This window comes from Pogoniulus pusillus, chromosome 23 (assembly GCF_015220805.1).
Source record: "Pogoniulus pusillus isolate bPogPus1 chromosome 23, bPogPus1.pri, whole genome shotgun sequence".
Taxonomy (NCBI): Eukaryota; Metazoa; Chordata; class Aves; order Piciformes; family Lybiidae; genus Pogoniulus; species Pogoniulus pusillus.
The window spans coordinates 9,964,311-9,986,678 of NC_087286.1; the positions used below are offsets into that span (position 1 = coordinate 9,964,311).

At 48.4% G+C, this 22,368-nt stretch overlaps 1 protein-coding gene across 3 annotated transcripts in view; it reads right to left on the reverse strand.

Moving 5' to 3' along the window:
• The window catches only part of PLXDC2 (plexin domain containing 2), a 290,185-nt gene that overhangs the window by 13,554 nt on the left and 254,263 nt on the right, over positions 1-22,368 (reverse strand). For 2 of the 3 annotated variants that reach the window (XM_064162532.1, XM_064162533.1), the window contains exons 10-12: positions 13,894-13,954; positions 10,932-11,082; positions 9,577-9,615 (exon numbers count right to left, since the gene is read on the reverse strand). In XM_064162532.1, the coding sequence (XP_064018602.1) occupies positions 9,577-9,615; positions 10,932-11,082; positions 13,894-13,954 (251 nt within the window). Of the gene's footprint in view, positions 1-9,576; positions 9,616-10,034; positions 10,125-10,931; positions 11,083-13,893; positions 13,955-22,368 lie in introns of all 3 variants that reach the window. The other variant, XR_010306540.1, reaches the window with a different exon arrangement.

Consider the following 22,368-nt stretch of genomic DNA (forward strand, 5'->3'; position numbering starts at 1 on the left):
TGATCCACAACCTCCCTGGAGATGTTCAAGGCCAGGCTAGATAAGGCCTTCAGCAATCTGTTCTAATGGAAGATGTCCCTGCCTATGGCAAGGGGTTGGAACTGTCTGAGCCTTGAGGTCCCTTCCAACCTAAACCATTCTGTGATTCTATAAAGCTTTTGAGCAGAAGGAGCATGTTAACACCTCCAAAGTGCAATGGGTACTGAGAAGAACAGGAGAAGTTCCACCTCAGCGTGAGGAAAAACTTCTTTACTGTCAGGGTGATAGAGTCTTGGAGCAGAGGTTCTGCTCAGGGAGGCTGTAGAGAGCAATGAGGTCTCTCCTCAGCCACCTCTTCACACCAAACACCCCCAGGTTGCCAGCCCTGTTCTCCAGACCCTTTACCAGCTTTCCTGCCCATCTTCAGATCTGCTCCAGTACCTCAATGTCCTTCTGGTAGTGAGGGACCCAAAACTGAATCCAGTATCTGAGGTGTGGAGTCACCAGTGCCTGCTGGTCACAGTATCTCTGATTCAGGCCAGGATTCTGGTGGCCTTCTTGGCCACCTGGGCACACTGGTGCCTCCTGTTCAGCCAGCTGTCAACCAGCACCCTCAGGTCTTTCTCTGCTGGGCAGTTTCCAGCCACTGTGCCCCAAGCCTTCATAGGCTTCTTGTGACCCAAGTGCAGGACCCAGTACTTGGCCTTATTAGTCCTTGTACAACTGACCTCAACCCCTGGATTCAGCCTGTCCAGATCCCTTTGCAGAGCCTTCCTATCCTCAAGCAGATCAACACTCCCACCTGATTCAGTGTCACCTGCAGACCTACAGAGTGTGCACTCAGTTCCCTCACCCAGATCATTGATAAAGGCACAGAAAGAGAATTCATGATAATACTTCCAGAGCCTCGATGCAAAGATGTCATTTCTAATAGGTTATCAGCTGCAGAGCTTCCACTGCATTCCCCAAAGTACCCAAATACTTTGGTATTGCTCATGATTTTGGAGCTGCAGCACATCCAGCTGCACAAAAATACACCTATTGATGAAAGCAGATCAAAGTGGTGTGCTGTTAACATGAATGCAAAATGAGAATCTTACTGTTCTTACCTAAACTCCCGTTTCAAACACAAGCTTAGGAAAGTCAGACCTCATCTATCATAGAATGGTTTGGGCTGGAAGGGAGCTCCAAAGGTCCAACCCCTTCTGCACTCAGCAGGGACATCCTCAACTAGATCAGATGCCTTGTCCAGCCTCACCTTGAATATTTCCAAGGATGGGGCCTCAGCCGCCTCCCTGAGCAATCTGTTGCCGTGTTCCAGCACCCTCCTGGTGCAGAACTTGTTCTTATCTTCCAATTTAAATTTGCTCTGCTCTAGTTTGAAGCCACTGCCCTTAGCCTGTCCCTGCAGGACTTTGCAGACAGACTCTCTGCAGCCTTCTTTAGGTACTGGCAGGTTGCTATTAGGTCTCCCTGGAGCTTTCTCTTCTCCAGGCTGCACGCCCCCAGCTCTCTCAGCCTGTCCTCATAGCAGAGCTGCTCCAATCCCCTAAGCATTTTCACAGCCTCCTCTGGACCTGCTCGTTCAGGTCCACGTTCTTCTGTGCTGAGGCTGCAGAGCTGGATGCAGTATTCCAGGTGAGGTCTCACCAGAGCAAAGTGGCAGAATCTCCTCTCTCCATCTGCTGGCAGCTGATTATTGCTCCTACGACTGTAAAATGAATACAGAATCCCAGCATCTTGGTGACTTTTAAGGAACGCAGTACTTAGGTAACTGCAAACCTGCTGTGACAACACCAAGCAGCTGTTGGTTTATCCTGCTCACAGGGATGCCACCAGAGACTGCAGGGGTTTGCAGTCCTCTCTGTAGAAACGATCTCAATCTGAAGTCCTGAGCTGGGGAGGAAAGGGAGATACACTGAGAGCTGATTTTTTGGCTGTGCATTTCTACCTCGTGGTTGGGAGCTGGGTACTGTACTTGTTAGTTGCATTACCTTGGTGTATAGACAAAGGCAGGTACTGCTCAGGACAGATGCTATTTGATGTCCCAGAAGCCTATCCTAATGTATACCAGCCTTATTCAAAGTTATGTAAGCAAAGAAGCAAGCAATTTTCATCCCACTCCAAGGTTTATTTCAGAGCAATAGAACAGTCTGGCAGAGCCAGTGCTGGGACATTCTGATTTGGGGCAAATCAACTGCATTTGGCAGGTCAAACTCCTGTCTCCTCACTGCTGTCTCTGTTACCTGCTTGTGTCGCTACTGTACCTACATTAATCTCATTTGACCGTCGTTACACCCATGACTGTTCTTCAACAGCACTCCTTGGACCATCACTGATCTGGTTTCTCATCCAGGAGCTTCCTAGTGTCTGCCAGATGCTCCACAAAAGAGAACCCTACAAGCCATCTGGCAATGCCTGCTCTCCATGTGTTTGCTGTCCTTTATGGGCAGCCAAAGTGCAGAAACACTTTCTCGCTGCATGGGCTGGGGCTATTCTGCACCCACAAATCAAAGTTCACTCTCCATCAGCCCTCCAACCCACTACAGATGTCATTTCCAGACTGCAAGCTGCATGACCACGCAAAGAGGAAGGGCATCACGTTCAGGACAGCTGAGCACACAGGGTTACAGCCTACAGTGAGCTCAGGAGAGCCACTGGATTTTCCCCCTCCTCAGGGCCTCCATTTACCTCTGCAATGTGGGTCTGCCAGGGGACTGCTTCTCAGACTGCAGGTCCATGGCTCTCCAAACCCAAGCTTTTTTCCTGTAGACTCCTGAAGAGATGATTAATGACTCAGGTAGTGAGTGTGGGAGGGAATAAGGGAAGGCACAGTTGGAAGGGCTCTCCAGAGGCTTAGGGGAATCTCTGCACCTCTCTCAGGAACAGCTTCTTCACAGTATTGCTGTGTGGTTCTCTGGATTTGTGGGCTCAGTTCCTTCATGTTTGTTAACACCCTGAGGTTAAGCCACTGCTACACTTCACTCTGTTTGATGATGACTGATAAAGTCATGGCTCAAGGAATGCTTGAAAAGCCTGGGTTTGGACTGCACGCACGGCACAAAAGGTGGGCTCCCAGTCAGAGTGCTACAAACTGCAACCCACACATTCCAAATTCACTGCCAGCCTTTGCTATCAATTTTCTGCAGGGCCCAGGGCAATTCCTTAAGTCTCTCCAAGATTGATCAACTGCTTAGTGCAGTAAATGGATGAGTGCACTGCAATCCAATCCCTCTCTTCGTGGGATGACAGCACCCTAAGTATGGTAGCTAAGGACGTTCATTCTGCTGCTCTCACAGATCACCTCATGCCACAACAGCTGTCATCAGTGCTCCTTTTTTGTTGAGTTGCTTGAGGCCATGTAAGCCACTACAATAGTGAGGAGCTGCAAGCAGTAGCCATCGTGAAGCTCAATATTGTCACCATACGGTACCATGGCATTTGGGGTGGCAACAGCCCAAGTCTGTTGCTAAATCCAGAGGAAAGCCTTACCAGCTGATAAGAATTTCAGCCCAGTCAGCCCACTGTCTCTTAATTCTTTTAGATTAGAAGAACCTTCTTACCTGAAAAAGCTCTCAGCCACTTGAACAAGCTCCCCAAGGCGGTGGTTTAGGAACAGGTTCTTTACCATGAAGGTGGTAGAACACTGGAACAGGTTGCCCAGGTAGGGACTTGAGGCTCCACCTTTGGAGATCTCCAAGATAAGGCTCAACAGGGCAGGTTGCTCAAGGTCTCATCCAGCCTGGCCTTGAACATTCCCAGGGAAGAGGCATCCACGACCTTCCTGGACTACCTGTTGCAGTGTCTCACTACCCTCACTGTAATTCTAATCTCCAGTCTAAATCTCCTCTCTTACAGCTTAATTCCATTCCCTCTCACCCTATCACTCCAATCCCTTGCAAAAAGTCCCTCCCCAGCTCCCCTGTAGCCCCCTTCAGGTACTGGAAGGCTGCTCTAACTCTCTCAGCCTGTCCCTACAGGGGAGGTTCTCCACCCCTCTGATCCTTTTCATGGCCTCCTCTGCATCCTCTCCAGCAGTTTCACATTCTTCTTGTGTTGGTGCACCAGAACATAACACAGTGCTCCAGGTGGGGTTTCATCAGAGAAGAGTAGAAAGGGACAATCAACTCCCTCCTGCTAACGGTGCTGTTTAGACCATCTTTGAAAAACTCCACTACACAGAGAGAGCAGCAGCACAAAGGCAGTTCCTAGCACTACCCATGCTGGAATGGACCCTAGAGATACTCAAGGTGAGGCTCCACAGGGCTCTGGGTCACCTGATCTAGTTGAAGATATCCCTGTTGATTACAAAGAGAGGGTTGGACTGAATGACCTTTGGAGTTCCCTTCCAAGCCAGACCTTTCTGTGCTTCTGTGGCATGTTCACAAACAAAGGGATCACCTCTTTCCCCCAGGCAGATGTTTCTTTGCATAGCTCTCCATGTTGTTTGCAGCAGCCATGTCTGTGCATCTGGGTGAAGAAGAAATGCTGCAGCTTCTCTGCCCCTTGCTGCCTAACACATGCACTTTCCTTTTGAGTTCTAGAGCTAGAGGGCTAAGAGGGATTCCCTTCAACCAAATCACTGCAATAAAGTGGTCTAGAAAGGTTCAAGAAGATGCCTACAGGCACTGGACAATCATCTGAATCATCCACCAGGGAGTTCTCAACAAGAAAATAGTGCATTACAGTAGCACCACAGCCAATTGCTCCCATTTTCAGTGGAAAAAGTAGGCTTTTAACCTGTTCAGTCAGCTGTGTTGTAAGAAAAACAGAAAAACCCAACCCAACCACAGAGTCTGTAATTAATAACAACAAAACCAAAGAGATTTTTAGTGCTGGCCATATCCTAAAGCTTACAGAGTGTTATTTTAAAGAGAATTTAACACAAACCCCAATGGCATGCCTAAAGCCTAGAGAGGAGTAACTCCAGGGGGACCTTAGAGCTGCCTTCCAGTGCCTGAAGAGAGCCTACAGGAAGGCTGCAGAGGGACTTTTCATGAGGATGTCCAGAGAAAGGACAAGGGGGAAATGGTGTGAAGCTAAGGGAGAGTAGGGATAGACTGGAGCCGAGGAAGAAATTCTTCAGTAGGAGGGTGGTGAGACTCTAGGATAGGCTGTGGATGGCTCCTACCTGAAAGTGTTCAGGGCCAGGCTGGATCACAGGACATTAGAGGTTGGAAGGGACCCAAGGAGCTCATCAAGTGCAACTCCCCTGTCACAACAGGACCACACAATCTAGCTCAGGTCACACAGGAACACATCCAGACAGGCCTTGAAAGTCCTCAGAGAAGGAGACTCCACAACCTCTCTGGGCAGCCTGTGCCAGTGCTCTGGGACCCTTACAGTAAAGAAGTCCCACCTTGTGTTGAGCTGGAACCTCCTGTGCTGCAATTCACACCCATTGCTCCTTGCCCTATCCCGGGCAGCAAATGAGCAGAGCCTGTTCCTCTTGTCCTGACCCCCAGCCCTCAGACATTTATGAACATTGATTAAATCCTCTCTCAGTCTTCTCTTCTCCAGATTAAACAGCTCCAGGTCCCTCAGCTTCTCCTTGGATGAGGCTCTGAGTAGCCAAGGCTAGTTCAGAGGTGTTCTTGCCCATGACAGGGAGGCTGGAGTGACCTCTGAGGCCACTTCCAACCTGAGCCATTCTGTGCCACTCTGAGCCAGCTCTATTTTAAAATGGTTTAGGCACCTCTCAAGTGCCTGTTAAAAAAAAAAAGACAGGCAGAAGAAATAGGAAGAAGTGAATTTGAATTTGAAATGTGTGCTAAAATCTGCCACAAAAGCTTGTGGGCAAATTACAGCTCTACCTTTTCTCACATCATTAAAAGGTCAAAACAATTTGACCTGGACTCAAAATTTCATTTAAATGGAGCTGTTGGTTTGTGACATTTGGTTGCAAAAGTTCCAGGCAGAGGTGAGAGGCAGAATTTCCAGGGAATCCTTTTGTGCCTAACAAGATATTGACAGCCAGCATCTAAGGACACATCAAGCTATAGGCCAGCATTGATCCAATGGAGCTTTGGTTTTCCATCATAAAAGGTTCCCTCTCATTAGACTTTTAAAGGATCTAGTGTGAGAAAGCAAAGACTCTGTCTTCCTGACCTGAAATAATCAACCCTTTATGAAAGGCTGGCAAATCACAGAGGATCAAAGAACACACCTGCAGCAGCAGAGCTTCTGCCTGACCCTAATCTGGAGGTCAGCAGAAAATTCAATACCCAAGTGAAGATTCATCAAAAAAAGCTGCTCAGATTCAAAGCTGTGTTTACTGTGTGAATGAGGAATCCTGGGGTGCTGCTTTGCTCCCAGGTTCTTTGAAGTCAGGTTCTTTTTTTAGATTGCAAGAAGAAAAGGAACAGCTGAAGGAAAAGGAGTAACTGCAGCAGGTGATGGTTTGTCCTCTTAAAATGCAGCAGCTTGCTCCATGCAAATGGACTTTCTACATTTGAGCTAAGTGATGTGTCCAGAGAGGGGTAACGAAGCTGGAGAAGGGTCTGGAGAAGAGGTCTGGTGAGGAGCACCTGAGGGACCTGGGGTTGTTCATTCTGGAGAAGAGGCAGCTAAGGGGAGACCTCATTGCTCTCTACAGCTCCCTGAAAGGAGGCTGGGGTGAGGTGGAGGTTGGTCTCTTCTCCCAGGTATCAAGTGATAGGATAGAGGAAATAGCCTCAAGTAGCCCTAGGGGAGCTTTAAATTGAAGATTAGGGAAAAAAAATTCTTTGCTGCAAGAGTGGTCAGGGATTGGAACAGGCTGCCCAGGGAGGTGGTGGAGTCTCCATGCCTGGAGGTGTTCAGCCTGTGGGTACTGAAATGTGCACAGACTTATCTCATGGAGCCTTGTCCATAACCTGCCCAGATTGTACTCACGTGGGCACAGCTTAATGGCCATGGTGGAGTTGGGTCCATGGTTGGACTCAATGATCACAGAGGTCTTTTCCAACTGAAATGATTCTCTGATTCTATGATGTCTCACACTCTACCACCCATACCTAAACAGCAGGCTACAGCCATCCCTCACTTGATTTAGTCTTCAACACTTTGTTTGCTTCCACAGCAGTTTTCTTTTTCACATCTTGGGCAAAGAAGAGAGAAGTGAAAAAATAACCCTGTTGCAGTTCCCAACTGGAAAGGAACTTGGATGTGTTTTCTAAAGCCATTTTCTGAATTATTTACACTATTTTGAGCTGTGTATGAGCTGCTCACCATGGAGCCTCTGGTCTCAGGCCAGCCACCTGCCACAGAGCAATGCTCATGGGCAGAGTGTGGGCACAGCTCAGCTGGGAGTGTGCCTGGCACAGAACAGACACAAAATGGGAGTGGGAAGTGCTGGGTTGTAGAGATTCAGAGAATAGTTTCAGCTGGAAAAGACCTTTAAGATCATAGAGTCCAACCAGTATCTAACTCCAGCAAGGCTTGGGCTAAACCACGTCCTTCAGCACCACATCTCTGCCTCTTTGAAACACCTCCAGGCATCAGGAATCAACCACCTCCATGGGCAGCCTGTGCCAGTGGTTGTCAGCCCTTTCAGGGAAGAAGTTTCTTCTGCTCTCCAATCTAAACATCCATTCCTAGTCCTTTCCCCTGCCTCACAGGTCCTCCAGCCTTTGGGGAGAGGGGGAGATGCCTGTCTTCAGTCCTGCCTGCAGACCACATCTCCTCTGGGAGCTTGTCTTCAGACCACATCTCCTCTGGGAGCTTGTCTTTAGCCCTGCCTGCAGACCACATCTCCTCTGGGAGCTTGTCTTCAGTCCTGTCTGCAAACCACATCTCCTTTGGCTGACCTTGCAGCTCTGTTGCAGCTTCTCTCTGGACATGTCTCCATTTGCTGCAGGTCTGACCCTGCACGGACCTGGTGCATCCCCTCACTTTCTCTGGCACTGCAAAGGGAAGCAGCTTGGTCCTTGCCTGAGCTGTGCTGCCAGCTGCTGTGCCTAGCCTGCTCTCAGTCCTTCCTGGCTCATCTAGCATCCTGCCTCGACCCTGGGCCTGCCTCATGGCTGCAGACTCAGATAATGGTCCCTGGGAGCTGAACCCAGCGACCTCAGCCTCGGGCAGCCCTGGGCTGTTGGACTCAGCCTGTGCCCTGCCCATGCCTGCTGCTGTGCTCAGCTGCCAGCTCTGCTGACCTTGATGGAAGCTCAGTGCTCCCTGTCTGGAGGGAAGGCAGAGCCAACAGTATTCCCTTTCATATCAGTGGGAATAGGATGCATTTCAGTTTGCTCAGTGAATCATCCTCTGCTGTTGAGAAACCACTCTGAAGCCCACAGAATTCTACCCAGACCTTTCCTTTCTCCTCTCTGTGTCAGCAGCCTACATCTCACAGCCCACTTCTGTCCTAAGAGCAGAACTCGCATCAGCTTCAAAGTGAGAAGGAACAAATCTCAGGTCTCAGTCCCTCAACATCAGAGAAGATGACAAAAGCAGTCCCCTGCAGAGCCTCATTTAACAGAGCCCTTAATCAGCAGAACAAGGGAGTCTTAGTAGCTTGCACAGGGGATGTGAGTGGAGAAACACAGAAGCGCTGCTGGTTTGGACACAGAGAAAATGGGGACTTTTGTTAAAGTACCACAGAACAATTCACTGCTAGCAATGAATTTAGAGCTCAGTATTGTTACTTGGAACCAGCATCATATCCTCTCTCAATAAAGCACTGTCAGCAAGTTTGCTGGTGACACAAAACTAGGTGGAGAGGCTGACACACAGGAAGGCTGTGCTGCCATTATGTGTTAGGCTGGAGAGCTGGGCAGGGAGAAACAGAATCAAGTTCAAGATGGGTACAGGTAGAGTCTTGTGCCTGGGAAAGAACAACTCAAGAGATCAAGATAGGTTGGGGACTGACCTTCTGGAAGGCAGTGAAGGGGAGAAGGATCTGGGGGTCCTAGTGGATGGGAGGTTGACCATGAGCCAGCAATGTGCTATGTGCTTTGGTGGCCAGGAGGGCCAAGGGCAACCTGGGGTGTGTTAGAAGGGCTGTGGTTAGTAGGTTGAGAGGTTCTCCTGCCCTTCTGCTCTGCCCTGGTGAAGCCACATCTAGAATACTGCATCCAGTTCTGGGCCATCCAGTTCAAGAGAGACACAGAACTGCTTGAGAGAGTCCAGCACAGAGACACAAAGCTGCTGAAGGGAATGGAACATCTCTGTTATGAGGAGAGCCTGAGGGAGCTGGGGCTGTGCTGCTGGGAGAGGAGGAGACTGAGAGGTGACCTCATCAATGTTGATAACGATGTAAAGGTGAGTGCCAGGAGGCTGGAACCAGGCTCTGCTGGGTGATGCCCAATGACAGCACAAGGGGCAATGGTGGAAGCTGAGGCCTAGGAAATTCCATGGAAACACGAGGAGGAATTTTTTCCCTGTGAGGGTGACAGAACCCTGGAACAGGTTTGCCCAGGGGAGTTGTGGAGTCTCCCTCTGTGGAGATATTCAAGACTTGCCTGGATGTGTTCTTGTGTGATCTGCTCTAGGTGATGCTGCTCTGGCAGGGGAGTTGGACTGGATGAGCTTTTGAGGTCCATTCTGATCTGTCACCTTCTGTGCAACACTAGTTACAGGCAAAAAAAACCAGCAACCACAATAAAATGAAGTATCTCTTACCTCCGTTGTCTTTTAGGTGCAGAGCTATCTTGGTGTCATCTAGAAAGGAAACTCAGAGTTAGCTGCAGGAGAATGCACTGCTCTAGGGCAGGAGAAACTGTCAGAAGGCTTTTCTGTGGCCAAGAAATTCCACAATCAGGAAATGATTTAGTGCTCAGCTCAGTGGGAATGGGAGTGTGGTGTTCTTACACTGACCAGTGCTTTACCTCATTACTACTGAAGAAAACCCAGCACCTTTATGAGAGTGTAAGGGAAGATTCCACTGGCAAATAAGTGGAGTAACAGAAAGAATTCCTTTATGTTCCATGTCTGTACCTAGCTTGAGCATCCTATCACATGAAGGACTACATGAAGCAATGCAGGGCATTAAAAGCAAACACCGACTTATTTCCTCTCCTGAGTACCACAAAAGGGTCTATCAAATTTAAGTACTCCTTTGTTTTTCCCACATTCCTCACCTTGTTGTGAGCTCTAATGACCAAAACGCCAGGAAACAAAGCTGCTAGAACAGGGCAAATCCTGCTCCAGCGGTTTCGAGATGTATCTTGCTGCAAACAAGAGAGAATTTTCTCAGCAGCAGATTCCCACCTGGAAAAGCCTTCAGCTCAGACTTTCCTGTCAGAGCCCACTTCAGCAATCTGCCTGTAGCTGGTACTGTTTCTTGTGTGGTCACATGCTTCCAGGGGAAAACTCTCCCACTGCATTTTATAGATGCCATTTGATTAATCTCAGTTAGCTTTTCTACCCAGATGAACATTCTCCAGAAGCAGGAGAGCTCAGCCACAGAAAGGTGAGCTTTCAGCATGCCAGTGGAACCCTTAAGGCTGAGGACACTCCATCACTTACCCAGTTAAGCCAGTTCAGAAGCCTAGAGGAACTACTTCCCAGCACTGCATGAAAGGAGCAGTGGCAACTGACTGCAGAAAAGCCAGCAGGCCATTTTCAAAGAGGTTTTTCATTTGGGTTGTCTCTAATCTTCACCTGGCTTAACAGAACACCTCAAGGGATTCCAAATTCATGAAGTCTGTGATGGGAGATTCTTCACTAACTTTAGCAGGGCCACCTCCTTCTATCATTTCAGGAGGTTTTGGACTATGGTCTGAAAGTTAAAGGATCACAAAAATCATCACTGGAAGCACAAGCTCTCCAGAAATCTGCCTGGCTTGTCTGCTTCAGAACTCTTCGCACCTTGCCGTTGCAATTTCAAAGCAGCAGCAGATGTTGCCTTGATTGCAATTCCCCATCCCTTCCACTGTCCCAGAGAGAAAAGGTCAACACCAACAAGTACTTAAAGGAAATAAATGTCTTTTAGCCTCATAAATAGAACATTTGCACTGCAGAATAATGCACTTCACCTTCTGTGGGCAGGCTGGTTGGCAGGTGGGAAGTGCTGGATCCTCTGGTGGTGGTTAAGACTCTGAACTTTGTGGTGGTTGGCAGAAAGGTGGTGGTGGAGTATGGAGGTGTTTCAGTCGTGTCTGCATTCTCACAAATCTTGTACTTTGACTGTTGGGAAGCAGCAAAAACAAAGAGCAGAAAATTAATCCTCAGCAGAGATGTCACTGAATGATAAAATTAAGCCTGTGCGAGCAGGCAGGATAAAAAGAAGGAAAATGGAAACCCTAAATCATGGAATTTTACAAGTCCCCTTCCTTCTTTTCCCATTGAAGTGCTCTCTGCAGCATTCAGCAGCACTTTTACATTTGGCAGAACTTACAACCCTTGCTTGTTAATGATAAGACTTCAAAGTCATTCCTGAATGTTAAAACTTCTCCTTTCCCCACAATCAGGTTTGAACATCTCAGACTATCCTTCTGATTCCCACTGTTCTCTTGTGAGTACTCACTGCCATTGGTTTGGGTGCCATAACCCATGCTAAAGAAGATAAAAGGATCACAGGACGTTAGGGGTTGGAAGGGACCTCTGAAGAGCTTCCAGTCCAACCCCCCTAACAGAGCAGGACCAGAGGATCTGGTACAGGTCACACAGGAACACATCCAGACAGGGCTGAAAAGGCTCCAGAGAAGGAGAACACACAACCTCTCTGGGCAGCCTGGGCCAGGGCTCTGGGATGCTTACACTCAAGAAGTTCTTCCTCATGCTGAGATGAACTTCCTCTGTTGCAGTTTCCATCCTTTGCCCTTGTCCTATGCCAGGGCACAAGTGAGCAGAAGCTGTCCCTGTCCCTTCCTTCCTGACCCCCAGCCCTCAGCTATTGATAGACATTGCTTAGATCCCCTCTCAGCCTTCTCCTCTGCAGACTAAGCAGCTCCAGGGCTCTCAGCCTGTCCTCCTCAGGCAGTGCTCCAGTCCCTTCAGCACCCTTGTAGCCCTTCCTTGGACTCTCTCCAGCAGATCCCTGTCCTGCTTGAACTGGGGAGCCCAGAACTGGATGCAATATTCCAGGAGAGACATCACCAGGGCAGAGTAGAGGGGCAAGAGAAGCTCCCTGGATCTGCTGGCCACACTCCTCTTAATGCTCCCCAGAATGCCATTGGCCCTCCTAGCCACAAGGGTCCACTGCTGTCCCATGCAGAACTTGTTGTCCACCCAGACTCCCCAGGTCCCTCTCCACAGGGCTGCTCTCCAGCAGATAAGCACCATGCTGCAGAGCATTCACTGCCTGCCTTATAAACCTGGATGACATTAGAATCTCATGTATTAGGCGTGTTTAACATCTATAACATATCAGTTAGGTCTGCATTCCAATCACTATATACAATACAAGCATCACAAACCAGATGAATAACAATATAAATGATTACAATGGCAATAAATAAATGATTATATCAGCAGCCAAATGCAATTGAGCACCACGTAACTACAGAACCATTTTCATGGACATGAACATCTCAATACATAGCTGCAGTAATTTCCCCCCCCCCTCTTTTTCTTTTTCCTTTGAAATTCCTGGGCACTTTTAACATTCTCTACGTGCAACGAGCATTTTCGTTTATGGATGTGCAGGAAAACACATCCAATTAAGTGGCAGCACATCTGGGAACTGCCTCTAACTCCTGCTGTCCCCATTCATTTTAATGAGAAGTGGGATCCTGTGAAGCCTGCTTGGTATACTGAGATCTGGCTGTCAAAACCTTCTGGGTCTTGTCCTTCTTTTAATGGAAGTGGCCACTTCATTGTCCTTTTCTTTTGCCAGTGCCAGAAACAAGTATTACAGAATCACAGAACTTTAGAGGTTGGAAGGGACCTCCAGAGATCATCCAGGCCAACGCCACTGCCAGAGCAGACTGACTGCTTCTTTCTCTTTGCCTCTCTCTTTCCTTCTCTATCTCTTTCTTTCCTTTTCTTTCTTTCTTTTTGCCTCTCTCTTTCCTTCTCTCTTTGTCTTTCCTTTCTTTCTTTCTCTTTGCCTCTCTTTCCTTCTCTCTTTATCTTTCCCTTTCTTTCTTTCTTTCTCTTTGCCTCTCTCTTTCCTTCTCTCTTTATCTTTCCTTTCTTTCTTTCTTTCTCTTTGCCTCTCTCTTTCCTTCTCTTTATCTTTCCCTTTCTTTCTTTCTCTGTGCCTCTCTTTCCTTCTCTCTTTATCTTTCCCTTTCTTTCTTTCTTTCTTTCTCTTTGCCTCTCTCTTTCCTTCTCTCTTTATCTTTCCTTTCTTTCTTTCTTTCTCTTTGCCTCTCTCTTTCCTTCTCTTTATCTTTCCCTTTCTTTCTTTCTTTCTCTTTGCCTCTCTCTTTCCTTCTCTTTATCTTTCCCTTTCTTTCTTTCTCTGTGCCTCTCTTTCCTTCTCTCTTTATCTTTCCCTTTCTTTCTTTCTCTGTGCCTCTCTTTCCTTCTCTCTTTATCTTTCCCTTTCTTTCTCTGTGCCTCTCTCTTTCCTTCTCTATCTCTTTCTTTCCTTTTCTTTCTTTTTGCCTCTCTCCTCTCTTTATCTTTCCTTTCTTTATCTTTGCCTCTCTCTTTCCTTCTTTCCATCTTTCTCCCTTCCCTTCTTATTTCCTTCTTTCTCTTTCCCTCTCTCTTTCCTTCTTTCTCCCTTGCCTTCATTATTTCCTTCTTTCCTTCTCTTTCCTTCTCTCTCCTTCTCTCTCTTTCTCTCTCTTTTCATTTCAAGCACTTTCTCAGAGATTCCTTTTATTTTTTTTCTACTTTGTGTCCATTTTTACCCCTCAATCAGGGAGCAAAATGGCTCAGTCTGTCTTTATTATGCCTTCCAGCCTTTGTGCTGAGTGCTAAAGATAAATATAGCACATCTTTGGCCTTGAAACCCTGCTTCATAACCCAAAGAATTGAATCACAAAAGCATCAGAAGGGTATAAACAGCCTCTGATGGGCTGAGGATGGAAACTACTCACATACCTCTTCAGGGCAGCCACTGTCCACCCAATCTTGCCGGTGTCGGTCAAATCCACTGGAGCATCTTCATGAGAGGATATAGAGGGAAGTTGTCCAGATGGAAAGAGGATGATAAAAAGAGAAAGAAAGGAAGGGAGAGGAAGTGAAAACAGAATAACAGAGAGAAAAAGTAAATTGTGTGATTTAGGTAAAATCCATAAGATTTCTGTGGTGGTGGTTTCATTCAAGAGGCTGTTGCCTGCAATGTGAATCATTCATTTCATCAATCAACCAATTTGCATTTAAGTTTTCCTGGTTATTATAGAATGGTTTAGGTTGAAAGGGGCCTCCAGAATCACTTAGTTCCACCTCCCCCTCCATAGGCAGGGACACCTCCCACTAGAACAGGTCGCTCAAGGCCTCATCCAAGCTGGTCCTGAACAGCTCCCTGGGCAACCTGTGCCAGTGTCTCACCACTCTCACTGCAAACAACTTCCTCCTAACATCCAGTTTAAATCTCCCCTCTGCCAGTTCAAACCCATTACTCCTTGTCCTGCCATTACAAGACCTCGTCAATAGTCCCTCCCCAACCCTCCTGTAGCCCCCTTCAGATACTGGAAGGCCACTGCAAGGTCTCCTGGAAGCCTTCTCTTCTCCAGGCTGCAGAGCCCAAACTCTCTAAGCCTGTCCTCATAGCAGAGCTGCTGCAGCCCTCTGAGCATCTTGGTGGCCTCCTCTGGACTGGCTCCAACAGTTCCATGTCCTTCTCGTGTTGGGGGCTGCAGAACTGCACCCAGGCCTGCAGGTGGGGTCTGAGGAGAGGAGAGCAGAGCCAAGGGGCAGAATCCCCTCCCTTGCCCTGCTGCCCACACTGCTCTTGGTGTCAAGTTTAAGGCTCCAAAGATTAACAAAAACTTATCCTGGGTGCACTCTTTTAGAGCTCTTCTGTCTTGCCTGACAAACTACCGAAACACTGTGACAAATAACATTGCTGAGGTTCATCTTCCCCTTAGGGAATTAACAACCCTCTAAAACCTGAATGCAACATGCAAGGCCTTGGAATGACTTGAACCCTACCTTAAAGAAATCCACATCAAACCCAGGACAGTGTTTACTTAACAGGTTCTATCGATGCAATTGTGAGGCCAAACAATGTTATCAGTAAGCAGCTTTATCAGGAGCTAGATAGGCTCCAGGCAAAGCCCTCTGTGTCTTTCCTTTGATGCTCGAGTCAATGAGATGTCAGCTGCAGCAGATAGCATCGCTGCTGCGCTGGTGAGTCAGGATTCTGGGAGCTGTCATCTCAGAGCAACACCCTCTCTCCTGACTGCATTTCCAGCCCTTCATCTCGCAGCATGGGGATCGTTCCCCCTTGCCCCTGAAACAGCGCAGCAGATTTTGCTAGCTCTGCCATTTGTGCCATCTGCCAATAGGACCATTGCCCAACTTCACTTTCAACTAATGTCTCCTAGCAAAGCCATAACAAAGATGCTGCAGTCACTGAGAACAGAGATGTTCAGGAAATGGAAGGAGCTCCAGGATTTGTGTGGAACTTGGGAATGCTGATTCAGGGAGCAAGAGGAGAATCAAAGTCTCTGCACGGCTTCAAACTAGAGAAGTGCAGATTTAGGTTGGATGTTAGGAACAAGCTCTTTATCATGAGAGTTGCCAGGGGGGGAACAGGTTGCCAGGGGGGTGATTTGGGCCCCATCTCTGGAGATACTCAAAGTTAGGCTGGACAGGGCTTTGGGCAACCTGTGCAGAGGGGGTTGGACTGGATGACCTTTGGAGGTCCCTTCCAACCCAGATCATTCTATGGTTCTATGTACAGCATTGATGGTTTGGTACAACTGATGAGGCTGAGTATGGCTAAGAAGAAAGATGTCAGAAGCTTACAGTGAACTGTGTGCACACAGAAAGGACATGAAGAGGTCATCACATCTACCAGATGCTATTCACCTCCTTGGGGAGGTGGTTGAATTCCTATCCCTGGCAGTGGCAGGGATGTGGTGCTGAGGGACATGGTTTAGCCCCAGCCTTGGTACAGTTAGAGAATGGTTGGACTGGAGGAGCTCAAAGGATGAGTTAAAAACCCTAGCCTGTGGGTACTGAAACATGCACAGCCTTACCTCATGGAGCTTTGCCCCTAACCTGTCCAGATCAGACTTGTGTAGGCACAGCACCTGGGACATGTTTTAATGACACCATTAGGAAGAGCCTGGCTGCATCCTCCTGACACCTGCCCTTAGATATTGACCAGTATTGATGAGATCCCCCCTGAGTCTGCTGTTCCCCAGGCTGGTGGTGCCTGTGCTCACCTTTTAGCTCGACACAGCTCATCATAGGTCTGAGTTCAAGCTCAAGCGTGTTGTCTCTATATATCCTGTACCTCAACACACTGCTTAATTAAACTGTACTTCAATTTGATTAGTCAGAAGAAGATTTGCTCCCACTCTGCTAAGGCAACAACAGCTGATTTGCTTCATGGGAGGATCTCAACCGCACACAGCACCACAAACAGCCTGCACTGCTTTAACACCTGTGAAAAACTGGGATACAACAACTAAGGCACAGCTAATGCTGGATTGTAGAACCACAGAATGGTTTGGGTTGGAAGGGACCTTCAAGATCATCTAGTTCCACCTTCCCTGCCATGGACAGAGATACCTCCCACTAGCTCAGGTCACTCAAGGCCTCATCCAACCTGGTCTTGAACACCTCCAGGGAGGGGGCAGCCACGACCTCCCTGGGCAACCTGTTCCAGTGTCTCACCACCCTCACTCTAATTTCTTCCTAATCTCCAGTCTAAATCTGCCCTCTTCCACCTTCAATCCACTGCCTCTCATCCTATCACTCCAATCCTTGTCAAAAGTCCCTCTCCAGCTCTCCTATAGCTCCCTTCAGGTACCAGAAGGTTACTCCAAGGTCTGCCCAGAGCCTTCTCTTTTGCAGGCTAAATGGTCCCAACTCTCTCAGCCTGTCCCCATAAGGGAATGTCTCCAGCCCTCTGATCATGTTTCTGACCTTCTCTGGACCTACCCCAACAGTTTGATGTCCATTTTGTACTGGGGGCACCAGAACTGGACACAGTGGTCCAGGTGGTGATCTCACCAGAGCAGAGGGGAAGAGTCACCTGCAGCATATCTGTTTCTGCAGCACTGACTTCCATCAGTGTCTCAACACTGAGTGCCTCCCAAAACTGCCAACATCTAAGTGATGATGAGAAGGACAAGACAGTGGCACAAACTGCAGTAGGCAATCTTCAGCTTGATGGTTGCAGAGTTTTATGGGACAGAAAGTTTGGGAAAACACAGCTGCATGTTCTGTAATGCTCTCCTGCAATATCATGTAAACAGAAGTGAAGAGATGCTGGAACAATCCTCACTGTCAATACGGGCTGGGGGAAGAGGGCATAGAAAGCAGCTCTGAGGAAAAGGACGTAGGGGTGCTGGTGGGGGAGAAGCTGGACAGGAGCAGGCAGTGTAAGCCTGCAGCACAGAAGGCAAATAGCAGCCTGAGCTACATCCAAAGCAGCATGGCCAAAGATGGAGAGAGGGGATCCTGCCCCTCTGCTCTGCTGAGACCTCACCTGGAGTACCACATCCAGCTCTGGAGCCCTCAACACAGGAAGGACATGGACCTGATGGAGTATGCCTATGGCAGGGAGTTGGAACTAGATGATTTTTGAAGTTCCCTCCAGCCTAAACCATTCTATGTCCAGAGGAGAGCCACAAAAATGGTCTGGGATTTGGAGCAGCTCTGCTATGAGGAAAGGCTGAGGGAGCTGAGGGTGTTCAGTCCTCCCTGGAGGAGGCTCTGGAGAGGCCTCAAAGTCACCTGCAGAGGTTACAAGAAGGCTGCAGGGAGACTGTTTGCAAAGGCCTGCAGGGACAGGATGAGGGCAGTGGCTGCAAACTGGAGCAGAGCAGACTGAGACTGGATGTGAGGAACAAGTTCTGCACCAGGAAGGTTCAGAACAGAATTACCTAGGACAGGCCACACAGGAAGGAGAAGGCTTAGGAACAGGCTCTTCACTGTGAGGGTGGTGGAACACTGGAACAGGTTGCCCAGGGAGGTGGGAAACCTCCCTGAATATCTCCAACCATGAAGATATTCAAGGTGAGGCTGGACAGGGCTCTGGGCAACATGATCTAGTTGAGGCTGTCCCTGCTGAGTGCAGAGGGACTGGATGACCTTCGAAAGTGCCTTTCAGCCCAGGCCATTCTGAGATTCTGTGCTTAAACCCCCCTGTAATTTCACAGTAAAAGGCACTGAACATGAGTGAGACTCAATATTTGCAGCTGTGACACAACATGTGAATAGGCAGCAGGGAATTAGGACTCCCACAAGGAGTATTTGCTGTCGGAAGAGCCTGAGAAGAAATGTGGGCTGAAAGAAACATGCTTCATTTTTCATTCAACTAGAAAGCAAGGGAGAAAACCTAGAGTGAGAGTTCTGATTAAAGAAGAATAGGAGGATATTTTCTATGCTCTTAGTATCAATTAGAACAACAAAGGAGGCTGCTCAAAAGCAGAGACAGGATGAAAAAGAATGCTTTGGATAACCAGAAGGAAAAAGCAAACATAAGAGGAGGCAAACTGATCAGATTGTGGTATCAGAATTTCCAGCAGAATCAGCAGAAACTACTAACAGCCAAGCAGATTCCTGGGGAAGGAGCCACAGCAGAGTCAGTCTCTGATAGCAGGTGACACTCCCCACAGTTTGACTGTGCATTTGTGCCTGCACAAAGTGGGTGCAAAGAGCTAACAGCAAGAGAGGTCAGCAGTGAATGGTGCTCTGTGGGCACTGCTGCCTCAGTCACACATAAGAAATCGCTCAGGGTTCAGGGCAAACAGCTCTGAAGCACTCCTGGGGGCACTTCAGCCTCTCCTCTATGATCCTGACTAGCACAATTAAACCCTTTCCCCACCTCTGCAGGACCTTCTGAACTGCTTTCTGTGGCTGAGTATTCAAAACTGAGTATTCAGTTTTAGGGTGGCTGCTCCCATGCTCTTACAGTTAATTTTCCACCCCCACCCCCCCCCCTTCATTTCCTCCTGGCTAAACAAATAAGAGTGAGTGGGCAGCTGCAGTCTGGAAATTGCTTTGTAATGCTTTAGCCTGCCAACCCCAGTTAGCCTCACGCCCCCCACTGCAATGCCTCTTGCTTTTAAACTGACAAATATGAAGGTCACTTTTGGATAAAATAGTTCTTTTCCAATTTACAGCTAAAGCAACAGCAGAGGAGAGGAGAAAGGATGTTCCACTTGGTAGCTCTTGCTCCTTGGCTTTTTGCTGCTGACCACCAAAAAGAGCTTGGCCCCAGCCACTGACACCCACCCCTCAGGCATTCGTACACACTGATCAGATCTCCTCTCAGCCTTCTCTTCTCCAGACTAAACAGCCCCAGGGCTCTTAGTCTCTCTTGAGCAGACACTCAAGTTCCCCACTCATCCTTGTGGCTCTCTGCTGGACTCTCTCCAGCAGGTCCCTGTCTCTCTTGAACTGGGGAGCCCAAAACTGCTCACAATATTGCAGATGTGGTCTCACCAGGGCAGAGTAGAGGGGGAGGAGAATCTCCCTAGCCCTGCTGGACACATTTCCCTAGTTTACCTCTGGACACCACTGGGAATGTTTCAGAGTTCCTACTGTTGAGGTGATTGGGGAGAATAATAAAACATACAAAGAATAAATAGACCAATGTTGAGAGCTTGACCAGTTGGCATAGGCAGTTCTTCATCTCAGATTATTCACATTTGAGGAAGAGATGTGGGTTGCATCACAAGTGTGGACAGCAGGTTGAGGGAGGATATTGTGCTTCTCTACACCACTCTGGTGAGACCCCAGCTGGAGCACTATGTCCAGTTCTAGAGGCGCTGGAATGCGTCCAGAGCAGGGCCATGAGGATGCTCAGAGGGCTGGAGCTGCTCTGCTGCGAGCACAGGCTGAGAGAGTTGGGACTGTTCAGTCTGGAGAGGAGAAGGCTCTGAGGAGACCTTATTGTGGCCTTCCAGAATCTGAAGTGGACTACAAGAAAGCTGGGGAGGGACTTTTTAGGCTGTCACATAGTGATAGGAGTGGGGGCAACAGAGCAGAACTAGAAGTGGAGAGATTCAGAGTGGATGTTAGGACTAAGTTATTCACCATGAGGGTGGTGAGACCCTGCAACAGGTTGCTCAGGGAGGTGGTGGAAGCCTCATTCCTGGAGGTGTTTCAGGCCAGCCTGGATGAGGCTCTAGACAGCCTGATCTAGTGTGAGGTGTCCCTGCCCATGGCAGGGGGGTTAGAAGTGGATGATCCTTGAGGTCCCTTCCAGCCCTGCCAATTCTGTGATTTAGGATTTGTCTAAACTAAACAGAAACACAGAAACATGCAGGTTGGCAAAGCCCCTCAGGATCACCAAGTCCAACCTATAACACTACTCTACAAGATTCACTTAGAACCATATCCCTAAGCTCCACATCCAAACCTCTAGCAGCAAGACATGACAGGGTGTGCACAGCAATGCCTAAAGTGCCAGACATTATTCTAAGGAAAAGAGACTTTTCATTAATGACCTCCTCCTTAAAGAGTGATATTTATGTAGGAGGCTGTCAGAGGAATCTGATTCCAGTGATGCTCAGGTTATACTGAGCAGCACAACCACAAATGCTAACCATTGAGGTTAGCACTTCTGGAAAGCAGTTAAGACTATTGTAATAATTCTGTTTCTCTACTGGCAAAATAAACAGGCCCAGAAATGTTCCTTGGCACTGAAGACTGCTGGCACAGAATGGCCTATGCCTGAACAAGCAAACTCTCTTAGCCTTGAAAAGAAGAAGGCTGCAGACAAACTGCCAGCTGAGAAGAATCCTTCTTGGAACAGTCCAACTCCAGCACCATGCCTGGTAACTGTTCTGGACAGTGCTCCTGGGCATGGACTGAAACCACATCAGGGAACATCATCACTACTTAATGGTGCAGACAAGAACGTTCCAGTGCCCAAAAAGCTTCCCTGGCTTTGTTTAATTTGCAAATAATTTGATGTCAAAAAATGTTTGGTGTGAGAAGATGAAGTGGAGCTGTACAAGTGACTGGCATGACTGCTGAACTGACTACTGAGCACAGCTGCCTGCAGCTGATTTTCAGTGAAACTGGGAAAGGAAAGAAAGAGGAAATCTGACAGAGAGCAAAAACTTTCCATAGAAAAAATATTAACATAAATATACAATTGATTGATGCCTTTGAAAAAAGACCTGATTTATTTAACTCCTTGTTTGATATATTTCCCTTGCAATGAGAAGAGAGGAAATCATGGAATCAACCAGGTTGGAAGAGACCTCCAAGCTCATCCAGTGCAACCTAGCACCCAGCCCTGGCCAATCAACCAGACCATGGCACTAAGTGCCTCATCCAGGCTTTTCTTCAACACCTCCAGGGATGGGGACTCCACCACCTCCCTGGGCAGCCCATTCCAATGCCAATCACTCTCTCTGACAACAACTTCCTCCTACCATCCAGCCTAGACCTCCCCTGCACAACTTGAGACTGTGTCCCCTCGTTCTGTTGCTGCTTGTCTGGCAGAAGAGACCAACCCCCACCTGGCTACAGCTTCCCTTCAGGTAGTTGCAGACAGCAATGAGGTCTGCCCTGAGCCTCCTCTTCTGCAGGCTGCACACCCCCAGCTCCCTCAGCCTCTCCTCACAGGGCTGTGCTCCAGGCCCCTCACCAGCTTTGTTGCCCTCCTGTGGACACCTTCCAGCACCTCAACATCTCTCTTGAATTGAGGAGCCCAGAACTGGACACAGCACTCAAGGTGTGGCCTGACCAGTGCTGAGTACAGGGGCAGAATAATCTCCCTTGTCCTGCTGGCCACACTGCTCCTGATCCAGGCCAGGATGCCATTGGCTGTCTTGGCCACCTGGGCACACTGCTGGCTCATGTTCAGCTACTCTCTACCAGCTCCCTCAGGTCCCTTTCTAGAGTCCACAAAAGCAGAGGAAGATGGATTTGTCCATAGTAATGCAGTGGGTTGGATGAAGGGAAGAAAAATACTTCCACAAATGTAAACCAACATTCACACTATAAAGCACCCAAGAGTCAGGTGCAATGCCCTGGCTGCCTGTCTCCACTCTCATGCCCTCAGTTTCTGTCAGAGACCCATAAAATAGTTTTTGTTGGAAGGGACCTTAAAAGCTCATCCAGTTGCAACTCTTCCACCACAGGCAGGGACACCTCCCACTAGCTCAGGTCACCCAAGGCCTCACCCAACCTGGCCTTGGACACCTCCAAGGAGAAGGTCTCCCTGGGCAACCTGTTCCAGTGCCTCACCACCCACACTGCAAAGAATTTATTCATCATCATCTCCAGTCTAAATCTGCCCCTGTCCAGCTCAAATCCATTGCCCCTCATCCTATCATTGCAAGCCCTTGTTGAGAGTCCCTCCACAGTTTTCTTGTAGCTCCTTCAGGTACTGAAAGGCTGCTCTAAGGTCTCCCCAGAGCCTTCTCTTCTCCAGGC